This window comes from Haliaeetus leucocephalus, unplaced genomic scaffold (genome assembly GCF_000737465.1).
Source record: "Haliaeetus leucocephalus isolate CR32 unplaced genomic scaffold, Haliaeetus_leucocephalus-4.0 Scaffold1, whole genome shotgun sequence".
NCBI classification, from domain to species: Eukaryota; Metazoa; Chordata; class Aves; order Accipitriformes; family Accipitridae; genus Haliaeetus; species Haliaeetus leucocephalus.
Genome location: NW_010972437.1, coordinates 550891 through 566274, shown reverse-complemented (window position 1 = coordinate 566274; position 15384 = coordinate 550891). Strand labels below are relative to the sequence as shown.

At 35.2% G+C, this 15384-nt stretch overlaps 1 protein-coding gene across 1 annotated transcript in view; it reads right to left on the bottom strand.

The window, feature by feature from the left end:
• GLS (glutaminase) overlaps positions 1–15384 on the bottom strand; it is a 101739-nt gene that overhangs the window by 21200 nt on the left and 65155 nt on the right. Inside the window, exons 9-15 of the mRNA XM_010569046.1 lie at positions 14714–14746; positions 14387–14445; positions 13166–13232; positions 12548–12598; positions 9922–10098; positions 8732–8863; positions 6915–7007 (exon numbers count right to left, since the gene is read on the bottom strand). Coding sequence (XP_010567348.1) covers positions 6915–7007; positions 8732–8863; positions 9922–10098; positions 12548–12598; positions 13166–13232; positions 14387–14445; positions 14714–14746 — 612 coding nt within the window. The remainder of the gene's footprint in view (positions 1–6914; positions 7008–8731; positions 8864–9921; positions 10099–12547; positions 12599–13165; positions 13233–14386; positions 14446–14713; positions 14747–15384) is intronic.

Sequence of the window (15384 nt, the reverse complement as noted above, 5' to 3'; positions counted from 1 at the left end):
CCATGCCCGCTGCATAAATGAAATACATGAAAGTATGGCTGACTGGAACATTTTTGAGGGTAGAAAAGTCTTCTGGAATTCTTTGCTTTTCCCCTTGTCCTTCCTTCAATCCTATTTCCTCATCACCCTTAGTGCCAAGGTGTCCAAGTGTCTATTACTCTCCCAACATGTAAAAGGGCCAGTTGTTGTGGTTTAACCCCAGCCAGCAACTAAGCACCACGCAGCCGCTCACTCACTCCCCCCCCCATCCAGTGGGATGGGAGAGAAAATAGGGGAAAAAAGTAAAACTCATGGGTTCAGATAAGAACAGTTTAATAGAATATAAAAAGAAGAAACTAATAATGATAACACTAATAAAATGACAACAGCAATAGTAAAAGGATTGGAATGTACAAACGATGCACAGTGCAATTGCTCACCACCCGCCGATCAACACCCAGTTAGTCCCTGAGCGGTGATTCCCCGCCCCCACTCCCCCCAGTTTCTATACTAGATGTGATGTCCCATGTATGACCCGTTGGCCAGTTGGGGTCAGCTGCCCTGGCTGTGTCCTGTACCAACTTCTTGTGCCCCTCCAGCTTTCTCGCTGGCTGGGCATGAGAAGCTGAAAAATCCTTGACTTTAGACTATACACTACTTAGCAACCACTGAAAACATCAGTGTGTTATCAACATTCTTCTCACACTGAACTCAAAACACAGCACTGTACCAGCTACTAGGAAGACAGTTAACTCAGCTGAAACCAGGACACCCGTCTTTTTCTTTTTAAAAATCTGCACAGTCCAGTTAACTCTTAACAGCCTTACTCTAGGTCATGCATCCATGTCAGCTTCATTACCTAAATGAAGTTCTGTTTTAACTACTTAAACTCATGAAAAAAACAACCAAACAAAAAACCCAACAAACTTGCCACGACCACTCTTCTGCCAGCCTAAACTCTATTGTAGGACTTTACTTAGTTAAACTGCAGCTTCAGCTATAACCATTATGTAAGGCCTGCTACTCACAGAAGAAACGCATGTGCATTTTCAGAAGTAACCGAACTACGTGCAGAGCTGTGCCACTCCTAAGTCTTGCAAAAACTTTTAAATGCTAAGGGTTCAAGCGATATCAAAAGTCTGCATAAAGCAGTATTAGACACCAATAAAATTAACTTCTACTTGCATGTAAACCAAAAGCCAACAGGGCATTTCTATTTTGCACACAATATTCTCTAGAAGGAGCAAATGGTAAATCAAAAACCACACTTGATTCAAAGTAGGTATTTTAATAATTTACACTGCAACAAACTATTCAACATATCAGGACATAAATTCCTGAAAGAAAATGGGGCTGTGCATGACCCATCCTTTAAAAGCACATCATTACACACATTGTTTATTCATGCCTTTTCTAGACTGGACAAAAACTATAGAACAGACAAGATACCAGCATGATAAAAAAGATTAAGCTTTAGTTAGATTTCTACCTGATTTAAAGCCTCTGGCCATCCCTGCAACTAATATAGGCATTTGTGACAAATTCCTCAAAAAGACTCTGCACTGAAGATAAATTATTAGGTGTACTTAGTCATCCCAATAAGAACTCCGTTGAAAAGTATATTCTTCTTTCACTGGAGTAACTGTTTCTGAACTCCCACCAAAAAACTACAGAGATATTTAAACAAAATTAAAAAAATAAAATAGTAAAAGCCTACAATGTTTAGGATACTAAAACACTATATATAAATTATGAAGCTCATAATTAACTACTTTGCTCCAGCTAACTACTGTGCATCAATGACATGTATGTATCAAGACCAAGAGAAAGAAGAGCAATGAAAAAACAACACACCTATCCCCCCCCCCGCCCACCCTCTCTGACTCCATTGCCTTTTTATTCATCTACCCACCCACTGGTCTTTTGACACAAATGCACAATGAAAACCTAAATATAAGAGCCAAAGTAATTCTACAATAAATCACCTGTGGTTCTCTCTTTGTATCTACTATTCTTCTACCTTTGCTCATCTTTATGACTTTTAGAGAATAAACTCTTTTGGTATGTGATATTTTATGTACAATGAACATACAGCGAATTTTAAAAACATTGTTTAAGTAATGCAGTTTATAAACCAATCTACAGAAAAGCTAAGTTAATAATTATGGCCACCCTCAGTATAGTCGTATGTCTCATGACAAAATCTTACCTCAGAATCGTCACATTACAAATACCTCTACTATTTAGTATCTCAAATAAATTTTCACGGAAAAAAAAAGTAAGCCTGTGACAAAGGGCAAGTACTTTGCCAGGAACCCAGATTCAACTAACCATTATTCAGACCCCGCTGTTGCTACTACACGGATGTGGTTTTTGGACCACCTTCCTTGCTATATGTGATTTATTACAAGCTGTATTTTTCACTTCATAATGCTCAGGATGAACAGTTACTAACCTTGCACTGGTACCATTAACCACATATTTTCCAAGTGACTGAATTAGTATCTTCAAAACCACACAAATACACAGTGACATTAACATCCTACTGCACCATGACATTTTTATTAGAAAAGTCACGGTGAGAAAGTTTTGCTACTTTGATTTTTGCTTTAAACTTTCTAAGATAACAGTTCAAAGAGAAAAATAATTAGATTATTGTACAAAATGTTTAAGAAATCTTCGGAAGGTTTTCAATGACTGGTTTAACTAAATCTGCTTATTCCACCTACTTTTCTAGAACTTTATCTTTTTTAGAACGGAGTGCTCACTATCTCACTTCAGTCTCAAAAATGTGTTTGAACAAATCTGTTCTCCATTGAGAGAAAAAAATACAATAAAAATCAGCTTAAAATAAATTTATTAAACAATACAAAAATAAGCATGCTGGAAATCAAGATACATAAATAACATACAATGCAAATGAAAAATGGAAAACGAGACAGGTAACTTAACAACTGAGCCAAAAGGTACAACACAAATGCTAAAATAAAATTTTTAAAAGCATTTACATTTCTAATGAAATGTTAATGATGCCGACAAAGAAAAACAAACAAACAGCTAAAATGCTTGAATATCAAGAATTGCTCTTACTGTAGCACAGGTGAACACTAAAACCGTTGCAGACTTCAAACACTCAATGACTAGCCTCTACCACCACATTCTTTCAGACCCGCTCACCAAACATAATGCAGGAATGGGTAAGTCATCATGGCAGACCTGACTGTGGTCCAGCTATCTGCGTACCCTGCCATGAAGAAGAGCCATCTGCACAAATGGCAGGCCAGAACAAGAAACTGAGAGTGTTGGCAAGTTACAAACTAATTGGTCCAAAGGATTCTCCTCCTGACCCCTCCTAACTAGAGGCTGGCTTAAATTCTGAGACAGGCTTCAAAAGCATATATTACAGAACTGTAATATATATATCTAAAGTAAAGATTGTGTAAGCTGTACCCTAAATATTCTTATTATGCATATGAAAGATCTAGTAGTTTCCTTAATTTTATATTTCCCATGCAGGACTTGCCTCTACCACAAGTTTGGTATGTAACTGACAAACATAAATACAGTAAAGATTTTTATTTTCAAGTTGAAACCCAGAAGGAACAATTTTCCATCTGCAACCACATTTTTAGAATGAGCTTCAAATAGTACTAAAAATCAGAAAATAACGTGTGCAGAATTAGATCAAGCAAACCCTGCATCATACATTTTCCTTTTTTAATTAAACTAGTAATTTAACCAGCAACATGTCATCACTGTAAATACTTGCAGTAGCAGCACAGACACAATTATGTTCCCTCTTGCAATCGAGGGTATTTCAGGTAAAGACATGTAGTTTTGCAGGATCTGAACACTTGTTACGTCTCTGTAACTACTAGTTTACTGTAAAATCCTCAAACAGGTGAAACATTTTTATAATTCAAGACTCTGCCTTTACTTATTTTACTTTATTTTCAAGATAAGCACTGACAAACCTAACCTTATCATCAGTGATAAGATTATAAAACAGCTACTATTCAGCAATTTATGACTCACATTTATTACTGACATCTGCACCACAGATTTACCTCTTCATCCCAGCAGGACTTCAAATTCACTGAAAATTGACGTTCCATATTGTTTTGCTTAAACATTTTAATCTGCCTGCAGGCTTCAAAGACAGGAAGCCCATCCTTTTACAATACACTGCTAGATGAAGATTATTGAGGGTTTAGTCAGAGCTTATTTCAAATGTTTATGCAAAACTAACAATACCTAAACAGAGTAATTAAGAACAGCTTGCTTTCTCAGAGAACATCAGCTTTGCTTTATGCATCTTCCAGAATTCATAAACATCCAGATGGGTCAAAGAAGGGGCAGGAAAAACCTAACTCTCCCCTTATGCAAAACTCGCATATTAACACACTTCGGAGTTTTACATAAACTAAAAAGGGAGAGGGATTGGGGGAGGGGGCAGGGAGAAGGGGTGGAAGTGTTACTAAGGAATTATCTGTCATTGTCTCTTAAAATCCTCAACAAGCTAATACCATTTATCATTACTCAGACAAGTTTTCTGCAGTTTTATAAACCAAGACTCTGCATGATGTGTACTGGGCATGGGATATATCAGATTATCTGCAAACTTATAATGGGGAAAACATTATAGAGAAGAATTTTCTAAGATTTTTAGCATCATTAAGAATCTAATAGCTACAAGTGTCAAGAATTTAGTAAGTCTGTGCCCTCTGTCCAGCATTGCCTATTGAGCTCTTCGAAGCTTACATACACCATTTCAAGCTACACCCTACTCAAGATACTCAAAATTATCAAATTATGCAGATGAACAGATGCAGTTGCCTGTCAAATAATGCAAATCCTGTTTCTTAGCAAGCTGACAGAGGTGCAAACTCACTATCATTTTAAAAAGTAGCAATTAGTGATCACTTTTTAAAAATTTGCTCATGTCTAAGTAAATGAAACCTCTGATCATATATATGAACATGTGCCCATATTAGCAGTTGAAAAATAAGTTAATTGTAAACAGTTTTAATAATATCTACCTATCTGCTTTACTCTGAATGTATTTCCTGCTCACTACTTGGTTACCACTCTAAACCCAAGACTGCTTACATTCCTCTCTAGGGTGGAGCACAGCATTATTAGTAAGGCAGACTTCTGAGTCATAACTACCAGCTGGCAGTACAAGCAGCTAGCAAGACACTCAAAAGAGTTTGGTACGAAATCCTTCCGCTGCATTCGTTACCTTGCAAACAAGGCAGGGTTTTCTTCCCCCTTCTCCCAGTCCTGCCCAGCCATTTTTGCTCTTTTTATTTAAAAGTTATAATTAAAAATTATTAAAGGTCACTTAAAAAAAAAAAAAAAAAAAAAAGAAAAATCTTCACTAGCATGGCATATCCAAAGGATCCATTTCTGTTCAAAACAATTTGAAAGCTCGTGTTAAAGTAAAACATGACTCAGAACCTATCTCCACTTAATATACAATTTAAAGATACATGAATTTGCTGTATTTTGCTGACACTATTTTACTTTATATTTTAATTAAAATTCTTGTATCTTTACATGCTGACCCTGATCAGAGCACACACTGTAAGTTCTTGCTTAGCTCTAAAGTTAATTTACTTAAAATTCTCAGATATAAACAAAAATAAACAGATATACACAAAACTGGTATATCTTTGAAAACATTCAGATTTACCTTTTTCTTTTTTTTAAAGTAAATGTGTTTTAAGTAACTACAAAAGTCATTTAACAGTTTTGGGTTTTGTTGTTTGCATGTGCTTCCCCACCACCACCCTTGAACTTTGACAGTCTTTTTGGTATAGCATACAGAATTTACACAAAATGTATATATAAATGAAACACCAGGCAAACAATATTAAAATCAAAGTTAAATCTAGAGATGCTTGAGGGTTTTTAAAAAGAAGAATTTAATGAAACTAGAACCCATTCATTTAGTTTTGCTCTCCCCGACCTTCCATTCTATACACTACGGTTCTGGAGATGTCCTCGTTTGATTCAGGTGACACTTTTTTCCATACTGTTTCTTTTAAAGCAAGTTCTTGCTGGAGATTCTCATAGTCCATTGGTCCAAAGGAATGCTAGTTGTTCAAGCAACATACATTATTTATTAGTGTATTTGAAGGAAAAAAATCCATACTTGCAGTCAATGCTAACAGACTCAAGTTTTTCACCTCTTCACATAAACTGTTATTTTCTTGTTTCCCGTTATAAAAAATTCAAATTCCAAATTGGGTATTTTTTAGACGTACACATGCAAATAGAAGCACTTTAAAAATCCTTCTACTGTATCTTCTCCTATTGAAATCTTCATGCCTTAGTTAAAACATTAATGGTAATAAAAGCAAAGAGGTTTTCCTTATCTCAGGCACCCTCACACTTTTATCTTTTCCACATGTAGCTACAGTGGATTCAGTTCATTCCCAGAGATTGCTTATACTGCTTCCTTAGTAACTGGCACTTGTCTACAGCACTGTAAATGCCTGAATTCACTGCCTGTGCAACTCTCAGCAAGTCATGTGGTCTCAGAGATATCACTGTCAAAAAACGCTAAACATACATCTCATGCATGGCAGCACAGAACAGAAAGGCTAAGCCCACCAGCTGGTCAAATCTTTATTAAAGGCAACCAGTACAGTAAAACTCTTTGCAACTTTTATCAGACACCATATACTTAGTCTAGCAAGGGAGATGAACTGTATGAAATGGAGTTACAAATCTAATATGAAATTCTACTATACTAAACCCTGTGATAGCGTGGTCCACCCAGGTAAGCGTCCACTAATAATGTAAACTAACTAGTTTATCTGAAAGCTTTGATGCAATACATGTCATTGAGCAGTTTTGCATTTAGACAAAACTTTCCGTATTTCTTGATGTCTACATGCAATACTCACTAAACACATATATTAACTTACCCGCTGATCACCACCTTCTCTGCGAGGATCAAGCTTTTTTGCAAAGTGTCTCAAATTATCGTAGTTATGGAAATTGCACAAAGAAACCAGATCCTGCAAATATTTAGAGAACATACATTATTATTTGGATATGACAATCAAATGCATGAGATTGTAGTAATGCTACCACTTATGTATTACATCATAGCCTAGTAACTTAAACCAGTAATAAGACAAGCTTGTTTAATAAATCAATACCAATGTCTTTGAGGCCCGTTGAACATAATACAATGACATGATTAAGTTCTAATAACACCTTTAAACTCCTTTTTAAAGAAGTACAAAAAAAGTAGCACTTAGCAAAATATCTATTTTAGTATATTTCTACTCCAGCTGTATGAAACCCTTCAGTAACCGGAAGAATAGTCTAGACTAGTCTAGTACATAAAATTTGAATCAAAAGGATGAAACAAGAAAACGTGAGACATAATGGATTTTAAATCAGTTTGAACTACAACATAAAAGATTATAATTACAGACCTTTGCTATGCTGCTGTATATTTAAACGGAAATGTTACATTTGTGTTACTTGTATGCCATGATAATCTATCAGTTTTTAGGTCCCATTATAACACAGAATAAATGCAGCAAAACCCTCACCTACCTATTTTTCTATGATTTTACCTTTAAATTATCAAGACTATTTCATATGAAACTTTCAAGTATTTAAACTAGAATTAGTAAATTCTTATTACTCTTAACTTGCAGCTGTACAGATGTTAGATAAATAGAAGTATGAAGTTTTAACTGCTGCTCATCCACATGAACTAAACCCTTGCATACTGTAAATCCCATGTTGTCAATAAGCTAAGTGAACACTAGTCATACAAGTAAGTGTTCACGCTAGGAACTGAAGTCCATCCAAACTAGTATCACTGCAGCTTAACTGTCATCACTATAAAAAAAGGGGGGGTGGGGAGGAAGAAAGAGCCTAGTTATGCCTTCAACTTCCAAACCATTACCAATAATCTTACATTTCCTATGGGGCTCTAGATAGCCTACTATTCTCTTTTTTTGAGACTTCCCCCCCACCCGCCATCTGTAGTTACTTAATCAGTATTGCAAGGCAGTTTTAGGGAGAAAATAAAAAAGGAAGGCAACATTGTTTACATCCTCCTCTCCCACAAAACTTCTTTATTAATCATTACAAAGTACTCTACAAAATCTCCTGTTTCTAATGCTGCTATCAACAGACTGTCCATAGCCCTTTCAAAAGCAAGAGACAAAGCTAGGAAGAGCTTGCCGAACAACTGGGTCAAATCTATGAAGACATGTTTTATGTGAGACTGTTTACAAAAATTGGTTTAAAAAAATACATCAGAGCAGCATTATTTCATTAGAATCTTTCTTTTATTGTAATAAGAGCTGCATTCCCAATGTTTTGAAAATCGTTTACTTTATGACTGGAGAGGAAAAGAAGTCTATAAATAGAGCTCTAGAGCTTCTAATGCAGTATACAAGACACCAGCTCTTTCATTACTTCATGAAGTGTTCCTTTTCAAAGCTTTTCCACAATCAATTTCTCCAGTGTTTCTGGCATCATATTTTCTTAATGCTCACTGAATTAAAGTGTTATTTATTACTAAAAAGCAAATGTCTCTTCTTGGACTTTCACCCTTGGATCAGATGAAACTTGCTATGTATGGAAGAGTAACAAATCACTATTTAATTCACTTAGATCTCAGCTACACTAACTGAAACTCAGTAAACATTAGCTGGAAAAGGAAAAAAACAAACCAAAACAAAAACCCAAAACCACTAAAGGCAATACTGCTTACATGACAAAAGTGAATTCCTTTAACACTGTTGCCCATCTTGTCCAAAGGAGGTGACCAGCACATCAAGCCCATGACGTTAGGAACGACCAGAAGAATCCCACCAGCAACTCCAGATTTTGCAGGAAGACCAACCTATAGAATAATTATACTGAAGATTATTAAGCAGCATTTATAAAATGTAGACCTGGAAAGCACTTTAAGCTGGAAAAGTGTTATTAATTATGTCTTTTTAGATAGACAATAACCTGAAGCACAGTTCATGGCAATCCGAGGTACATGATCATAAAGTTTTTTGCTCTCAGTAACACAGAGATTCAGTAATACAGTGGAAAAGATAATTTAGATCTATTATAAAAATGCAATTATGACTAAGCAGTACTACACAAGCATATCTGTCATGAACAGTTTGCGACAAGGTAGTAGTACAAAGGTATACATGTAAAAAAAATCTTGACTGGAAAAGGTAAAAAACAAAAACCCAGGAAAACAGAAGAGTCTGTCCATGAAATCATACAATAACCTACCTATTTACAATCTGGTTAAAAGTATTGCTTTTTTCCAATAGGAACTAACATGTCACATATCCTCATAGCTCTGTAAGCAATAACTTTTAGGTCACGCAAAGTGTCATAATCAATTTTATGTGAATGCAATAAGGAAAACTAAAACCACTCAAAACAAAATGCTGAAAACACAAATAACATGCAGCACATCTTGAAATACTTACACGTAAGAAACATACTGCTGGAAAATAGAAGCATGGTACATATATGTGTATGGCTGTGTATGACAGCCACTTTTACAACACATGAGGACAATTCATAAGCCTGAGTTCATGAAGAAAAAGCAACTGTCTGCAAAGGCAGTTACGCTGTTTCCAGTGACATCTGCATCATGACCTGTTTCTGTCATGAACAGCCTTTCTTATGGGACAGTATTTGTGTTTCAACATGAAAAAGATTCCCAAATGCAAAGCGGCAGAGAAGAGTAAGTGCTATAAGGTGTGTGGTACTAATAGTGCCATGAATCCTAGGTGAGATTTTCCCATATGGTGGGTTCAATTTCTAAACAATTCATTTAACGCTCTCCCCTCTCCCTCAGAAGCAAGCAAGCAAGCCCTGGAACATGGAAAACAAGAGCACAGATTAATCTTCCTGGTGACCTATAATTAATATATGAAAACTACTTACATGGAAGGCAAACTGCCCTGAAAAGTCATACATGCCACAGGAATGCATTAAACTCAAGGTATTCCGGACTGCTTCAGGACTCAGTACTCTTTCACCAGTGATTGGGCAAAAGCCACCATTAGCCAGAGTTGCTGCCATCACACTTGCTGATTCACATGTTACTTCTATTGAGCAGAGCTTATGAAAAAGAAATAGACATTATAAGAACCGATACTTCTAGCACATCAAGGACAACTACAGCAGGATCAGCAACATGTCTCTAGAGAAATAATAATATCTCATACAATAACCTGTAGCATAACATTCATTACAGATGACGCTAGTAGCATCAATTAATATAGTCTGAATCTTCCTACTATAAAGATCCCAGTGACAGTGTTTGTAAGCCCTCTTAATAGTTTGGGACAGTATTTTTCATGGGTTAGTGTCTCTGCTTGATTCCTCCCCCCACCCCCCTTATGTTCCTTTGAGAGGAAGAGGACTGGAAAACAATCTCAGTATTTTTCATCTGCTTAAATGGCAAAGCCACAGAATGACTGGGGTTTTTTCCAATTTGAGTTTGTTTTGTGTGGGTTTTTGTTTTTTTTTTTTAAGCCTTAGAAGACCCCACACATTATTAAAAGCACATTTTAAAGCTGCAAACTCTAGCACATGCAAGTCTTAATGCCAGCACTTCCTGCTGATGCAGCCTTATTTCACCTTTCTCTCATGTATAGTTTATGATATATTAATGATACGACCACACAATAGTTTCTCCCAGGATCCCTGCTTCAGTACAGACTATACATACTTTGGTGACACATCAGGAAATGTGATATGATGCCATCACCTGATGCTGCCTCATTTCTGCAGAAACCAAAAGATAAGCTGGTTTCAACCTAAAACTGAAATGCTACTCTGAAAAGTAAACAAACTAGTGCTTGTATTCTTGCTTTTGCCAAACAGTCATTACATGATACTTCAGGAAGTTACCTAAGCCACGTTTGCATGAGTAGTTACTACCTGGAATTCTTATTTTCCGGGTGCCAAACTCAATACATCCTAGTCCAACCAACTGGAGTTGCAAATCAAGAGATTGTCAGAGACGCATCTAAAATGGCAACTGTGTTTTAAACATATGAAGTATTACATAATATCACCTACTTTGAAAAAAAGTGTTCCTAGGTTCTCAGTTTAAGCACCTGCATTTTGTACCTCGGTTCTCTAAAATGAGAATAATCCATCCTCACTTTTACAGAGATAATAGGAAAGTAAGTTTATTCCTGTTCAGAAAGTTTCCAATTACACAAGGGAGGAAGGAGCATTACAGAAGACCCAAAGAAAAGAAGTAACTAGCCTTTTAAGTAGAATCTGAGTAGAGTGTTGGAAAGTAAGCGTTGTACAGTGAGAAGAAAAGAAAACAGAATTACCGCTCGTGTATGAGCTGCCCTTTTTCTGAGTATGGAGTGGGAAGGGGATTTTGCAAGGGAAAAAAAAAGAATGACACGCAGTTGTGAAATTAGAGATCATTATGTATGAAAATGACGCCAAAGTAAAATAAATCAGAAAAGTTAGTTTTGGCATTTCTTAACTTATGAATAGCTTTGGACTCAGAAGCATATCAGGACTTGAGGCAGTGGGATAGGAAGCATTTAAAAAGCATGTTTAAATAGTAAATAAATTATTAGTTTTGTCCTGTAATAACAGACATTCAGAGTATTAGCTTGTACCTGGTTTCCAACTGAACAAGAGGTCAGCTAAGGCTAATCACATATACCTTACTTCATAAACTGTCATTTGATCCAAAGATTAAAGCAGGTGCATCCCAATAGAAAAAAAACTCAGATAAAATTTGCATTTTAAGATGTATTGTTTATAATTTGCATAAGTAAAAGCAAGTCTCACGAATCAAAACCAGATTCATTTTGAGAACTAAACTCTGGATTTTTTTTTATTTTTTTTTTTTTAAACTATCCCAGATGGACTGAATCAGTAACACAACTTGAACTGCCTCTTGAGAACTACATGCCACAGAGCTAACCGAGTTGTGAATGTTTTAATATTAGGAAACCCTTAGCGAGGAAATACCTCACGCTTGCCAAGTTCTCATTTTGTGACAATTGCAAATAACTTGCTGAAAGTGAAAAAGAAAAAAAATGGGGGAGGGGAGAATATATGTGACTAGATTCTTTGTTTTACTCATAAGCATTGAATTAAACAAAAAGGAGATATTACTATTATTTCATTTATAACACTACCCTTGAGCTTACAATAGAGCATGCATATACTATTTATTTACACATGGAGTTTAAATACTTCACAGTACAATAAAGAGCAGCAACCCAAAGAAGCAGAAGTATTTTGTCGAACTCACTGAAGTAATACAAGACATTTTAAGCTTCTAACTACTAGTGTTTTAAAGACTATCTCTAGTTTGCATTAGCAATAAAGACACCTAAGTACATCACCTAAAAAAAAGCAAATCTGCATACATCAAATGTACATCATTCATTTCCAGAGTTTAAACAGAAGCTGACAAGTTTAACTATAAGCCATTAAAGCTTTCATATCTATGAACAAATCAGCTTCTACTGCTTATAATACTAATTTTAAGTCTATAAAGACTCTCAATTTTGAAGTCACTTACCTGAAAATAGAAGTCTAGTATAGCAACCATATCCGTGCCTTCAGGAAAGCACTGAGGAAGAAAAATAAAGAGTCTTTAAAGTAAAATTATGGTTTGGTTGTTGGTTGTTTTTTTTTTTAAATATCTCTTTTAGAGAGACATAAATTAAGCTATATTCTTGTCAGCATATTAAGCATTAAACAGATTTTAAATTAAATGTTTAATTAAATGTAACAAGTAGAGATATTAAATCACATCAGATTTAAAAATAACACAGCACAGTGAGATCAATAAGCTAGGTATTAAAATATTTTTTAGTACAGCTTTCAACATCTTTAAATCAGCAAACTGCAAAATGCATCTATTTTAGAGTCATCTGAACAGCACAGATTATGCATTTTACAACAAATAAAACAAATTATCATGGCTATGATACAGAAAAAGAGATTACAGGTGTTCTATTAGAATTACATAAGTATCACTTTCTAAATGACAGCATTTTGAGTAACAGTATGAAAACATATACAGTATTAGAATAATTTATACCCTACTGTACATTAAATAAATTAAAAGTCTTCATAGACTATGAAAAAACCCCACCATGCAGTCCTCAAAATACAATAAACAAAAGAGATCAACCTTTTTTTCTTTCAAGTAATAGCCGATTGCAAAGTTTCTATCTCCACTCTCTCTTTCAGACTGGAACCTTAGAATAAAAAAAAAACAAAACAACAAAAAAACAAAAACCAAGACAACACGTCAAACTTTAAAAACACCGCTAAACTTCAGAGACACATAAAGTAATTCAGTAAAACTGCATGTAAAGGATACGTTACTTCTGAACACAAACATTCTACTAAGAGGACAGAAGTTGCCATAGAAGCTCATCCCACTACACCCAGTTGGAGTGAATTAGCTTTGACATCCAAATACACACAGTACTGGCTACCTACACATACATAAGCTGACTTGGAGATAAGGCAAAGTGTAAGATCCTACTCTTGGAAGCGTTTCTAAACAGGCCATAGTGGAATGAAACATCCCACAACAAGCTGTAGTGAAAGGGTCATTCACTGACAACCCTGACCAAACTAGAGAGCAATCTGAGGATCAAGTTGCAGGTCAGGTAACAGCCAGACTGCTGGCTGCCCCGTTTATCATGATGATTAAATTAAGGATGAAACCTAAAGGAGGAATCTGTATGATACAAGGGCAGGTAATTCTCTCCTGTCTGGTTCCTTCCATGGTAAAACACTTTTACATGAACAAAGCTCAGGAAAAGCACTCGTTATCTCATTCTGCTTCTCTACACGTGCATGCCAACTAGCAACCTGGAAGCAACTCTGCTGTATGGAATCTTTATGATTTTCCCTGTGCTGCCTCAAAAAGCTCTCAAGAGTTTTAGAACGCTGTACATTGAGCTAATGAGGGGAACTGTTTTAGAAAAGAATTTAAATATGCAAAGTAAAAAAGTATGAAGTGTCCCAATTGTATAAAATACGCTTTCTAAACATTTGATACGCAGCCATCAAAATGCAGAGTTTAATTTTTAATATGAATGCCAGGAAAATAGGAGTTGCACTTACAGCTCTCACTGCCATAGCATCAACAGAGCACTAAGACAGAATAATGAAATTTCAAAGAGGTAACCAACACTTCTGCGTGAGATTTAGCCAAACTGATGTCAGAGACATGCACAACTTCAGTTCTTGTAAATTTTAAGCCAAAGACACTCTCTAATATTAGGGAGAAAATGATGGTTTCAATGTAAATAACTAAACTTTGCCATAAGCTCAATATGCCAACTATCAGTTGAGGCACTTTCCACCTGACTTCATTAAGTAAATAAAAAATACTTACGTAGCATTACTGAATCCAACATACTCATTACCAGCCATTTTATTCATGAATTGCATCACCTGTTAGAGACAGAAGGGGGGGGGGGGAAGCATACTAACATTTTCAGACATGGAAGTTATAACTGATGAACTTTCAATCCAGCCTTACCCTGAATCTTGTAACACAATTTTACAAATGCAATCCAAATCACTAAATGTTTAAACAACCAAGTACAGAAAAAAACCAAAACATCTGAAATTTCTAAAATTTCACTTGCAATTCCCTTGCCAGCTTGAGACTTTTACCACTGAATTTAGTTTAAAAAGGAATGTTATAACATTAACTTACGTAGTCAAATTTTTCTGCATTATTTGCTCCTTGCTGCAAGAAAAGAAAAAATAATTTACAAAAATTGTTAACATAAGAAAGAAGTTAGTTCACTTAACAGTATTAGGATTTTTAATGCATATAACTAAGGTATGAGGCTAATTAAGAATAAGGTACTACAATCATTTTATATATTAATGAAAAAATTAAAGTGTTAGATAAGTAAATCTTTAATTATCATTTACATTAAATAATCCTATAAGAGTCTTATCAAACACCTGTACATTGGAAATGAGTTTAAACTGAAAAAGGTATGCTTTATTTTAAGTGCTCTCTATTCAACTTCACACATTTAGCATAAGTAAATGTAGTAGTTAAAGCAAAAAATACAAAAGTAACTACAATCAGGATAATTATAACAAAACCACTAACTTTTTATAGATTAGTAACCGAAAGGTATTCTTATATTACCAACAGAGCTGAGCATAGGAAGGTTCAGGCTACTGAAGTTAAAGTATTTCCATGGCTAGCGCCCATATAAGAATTTAGATTGAAGACTTAAAATAAAGTGTTACCCCTTACTATGAAAATAATTGCATTTAATAAAAAATATCTGATTAGATTAATATCTGATTAATGTCCTACCTATTAAAAATGAAACAGAAAAATAGAATTTCACATCATAGAGTACA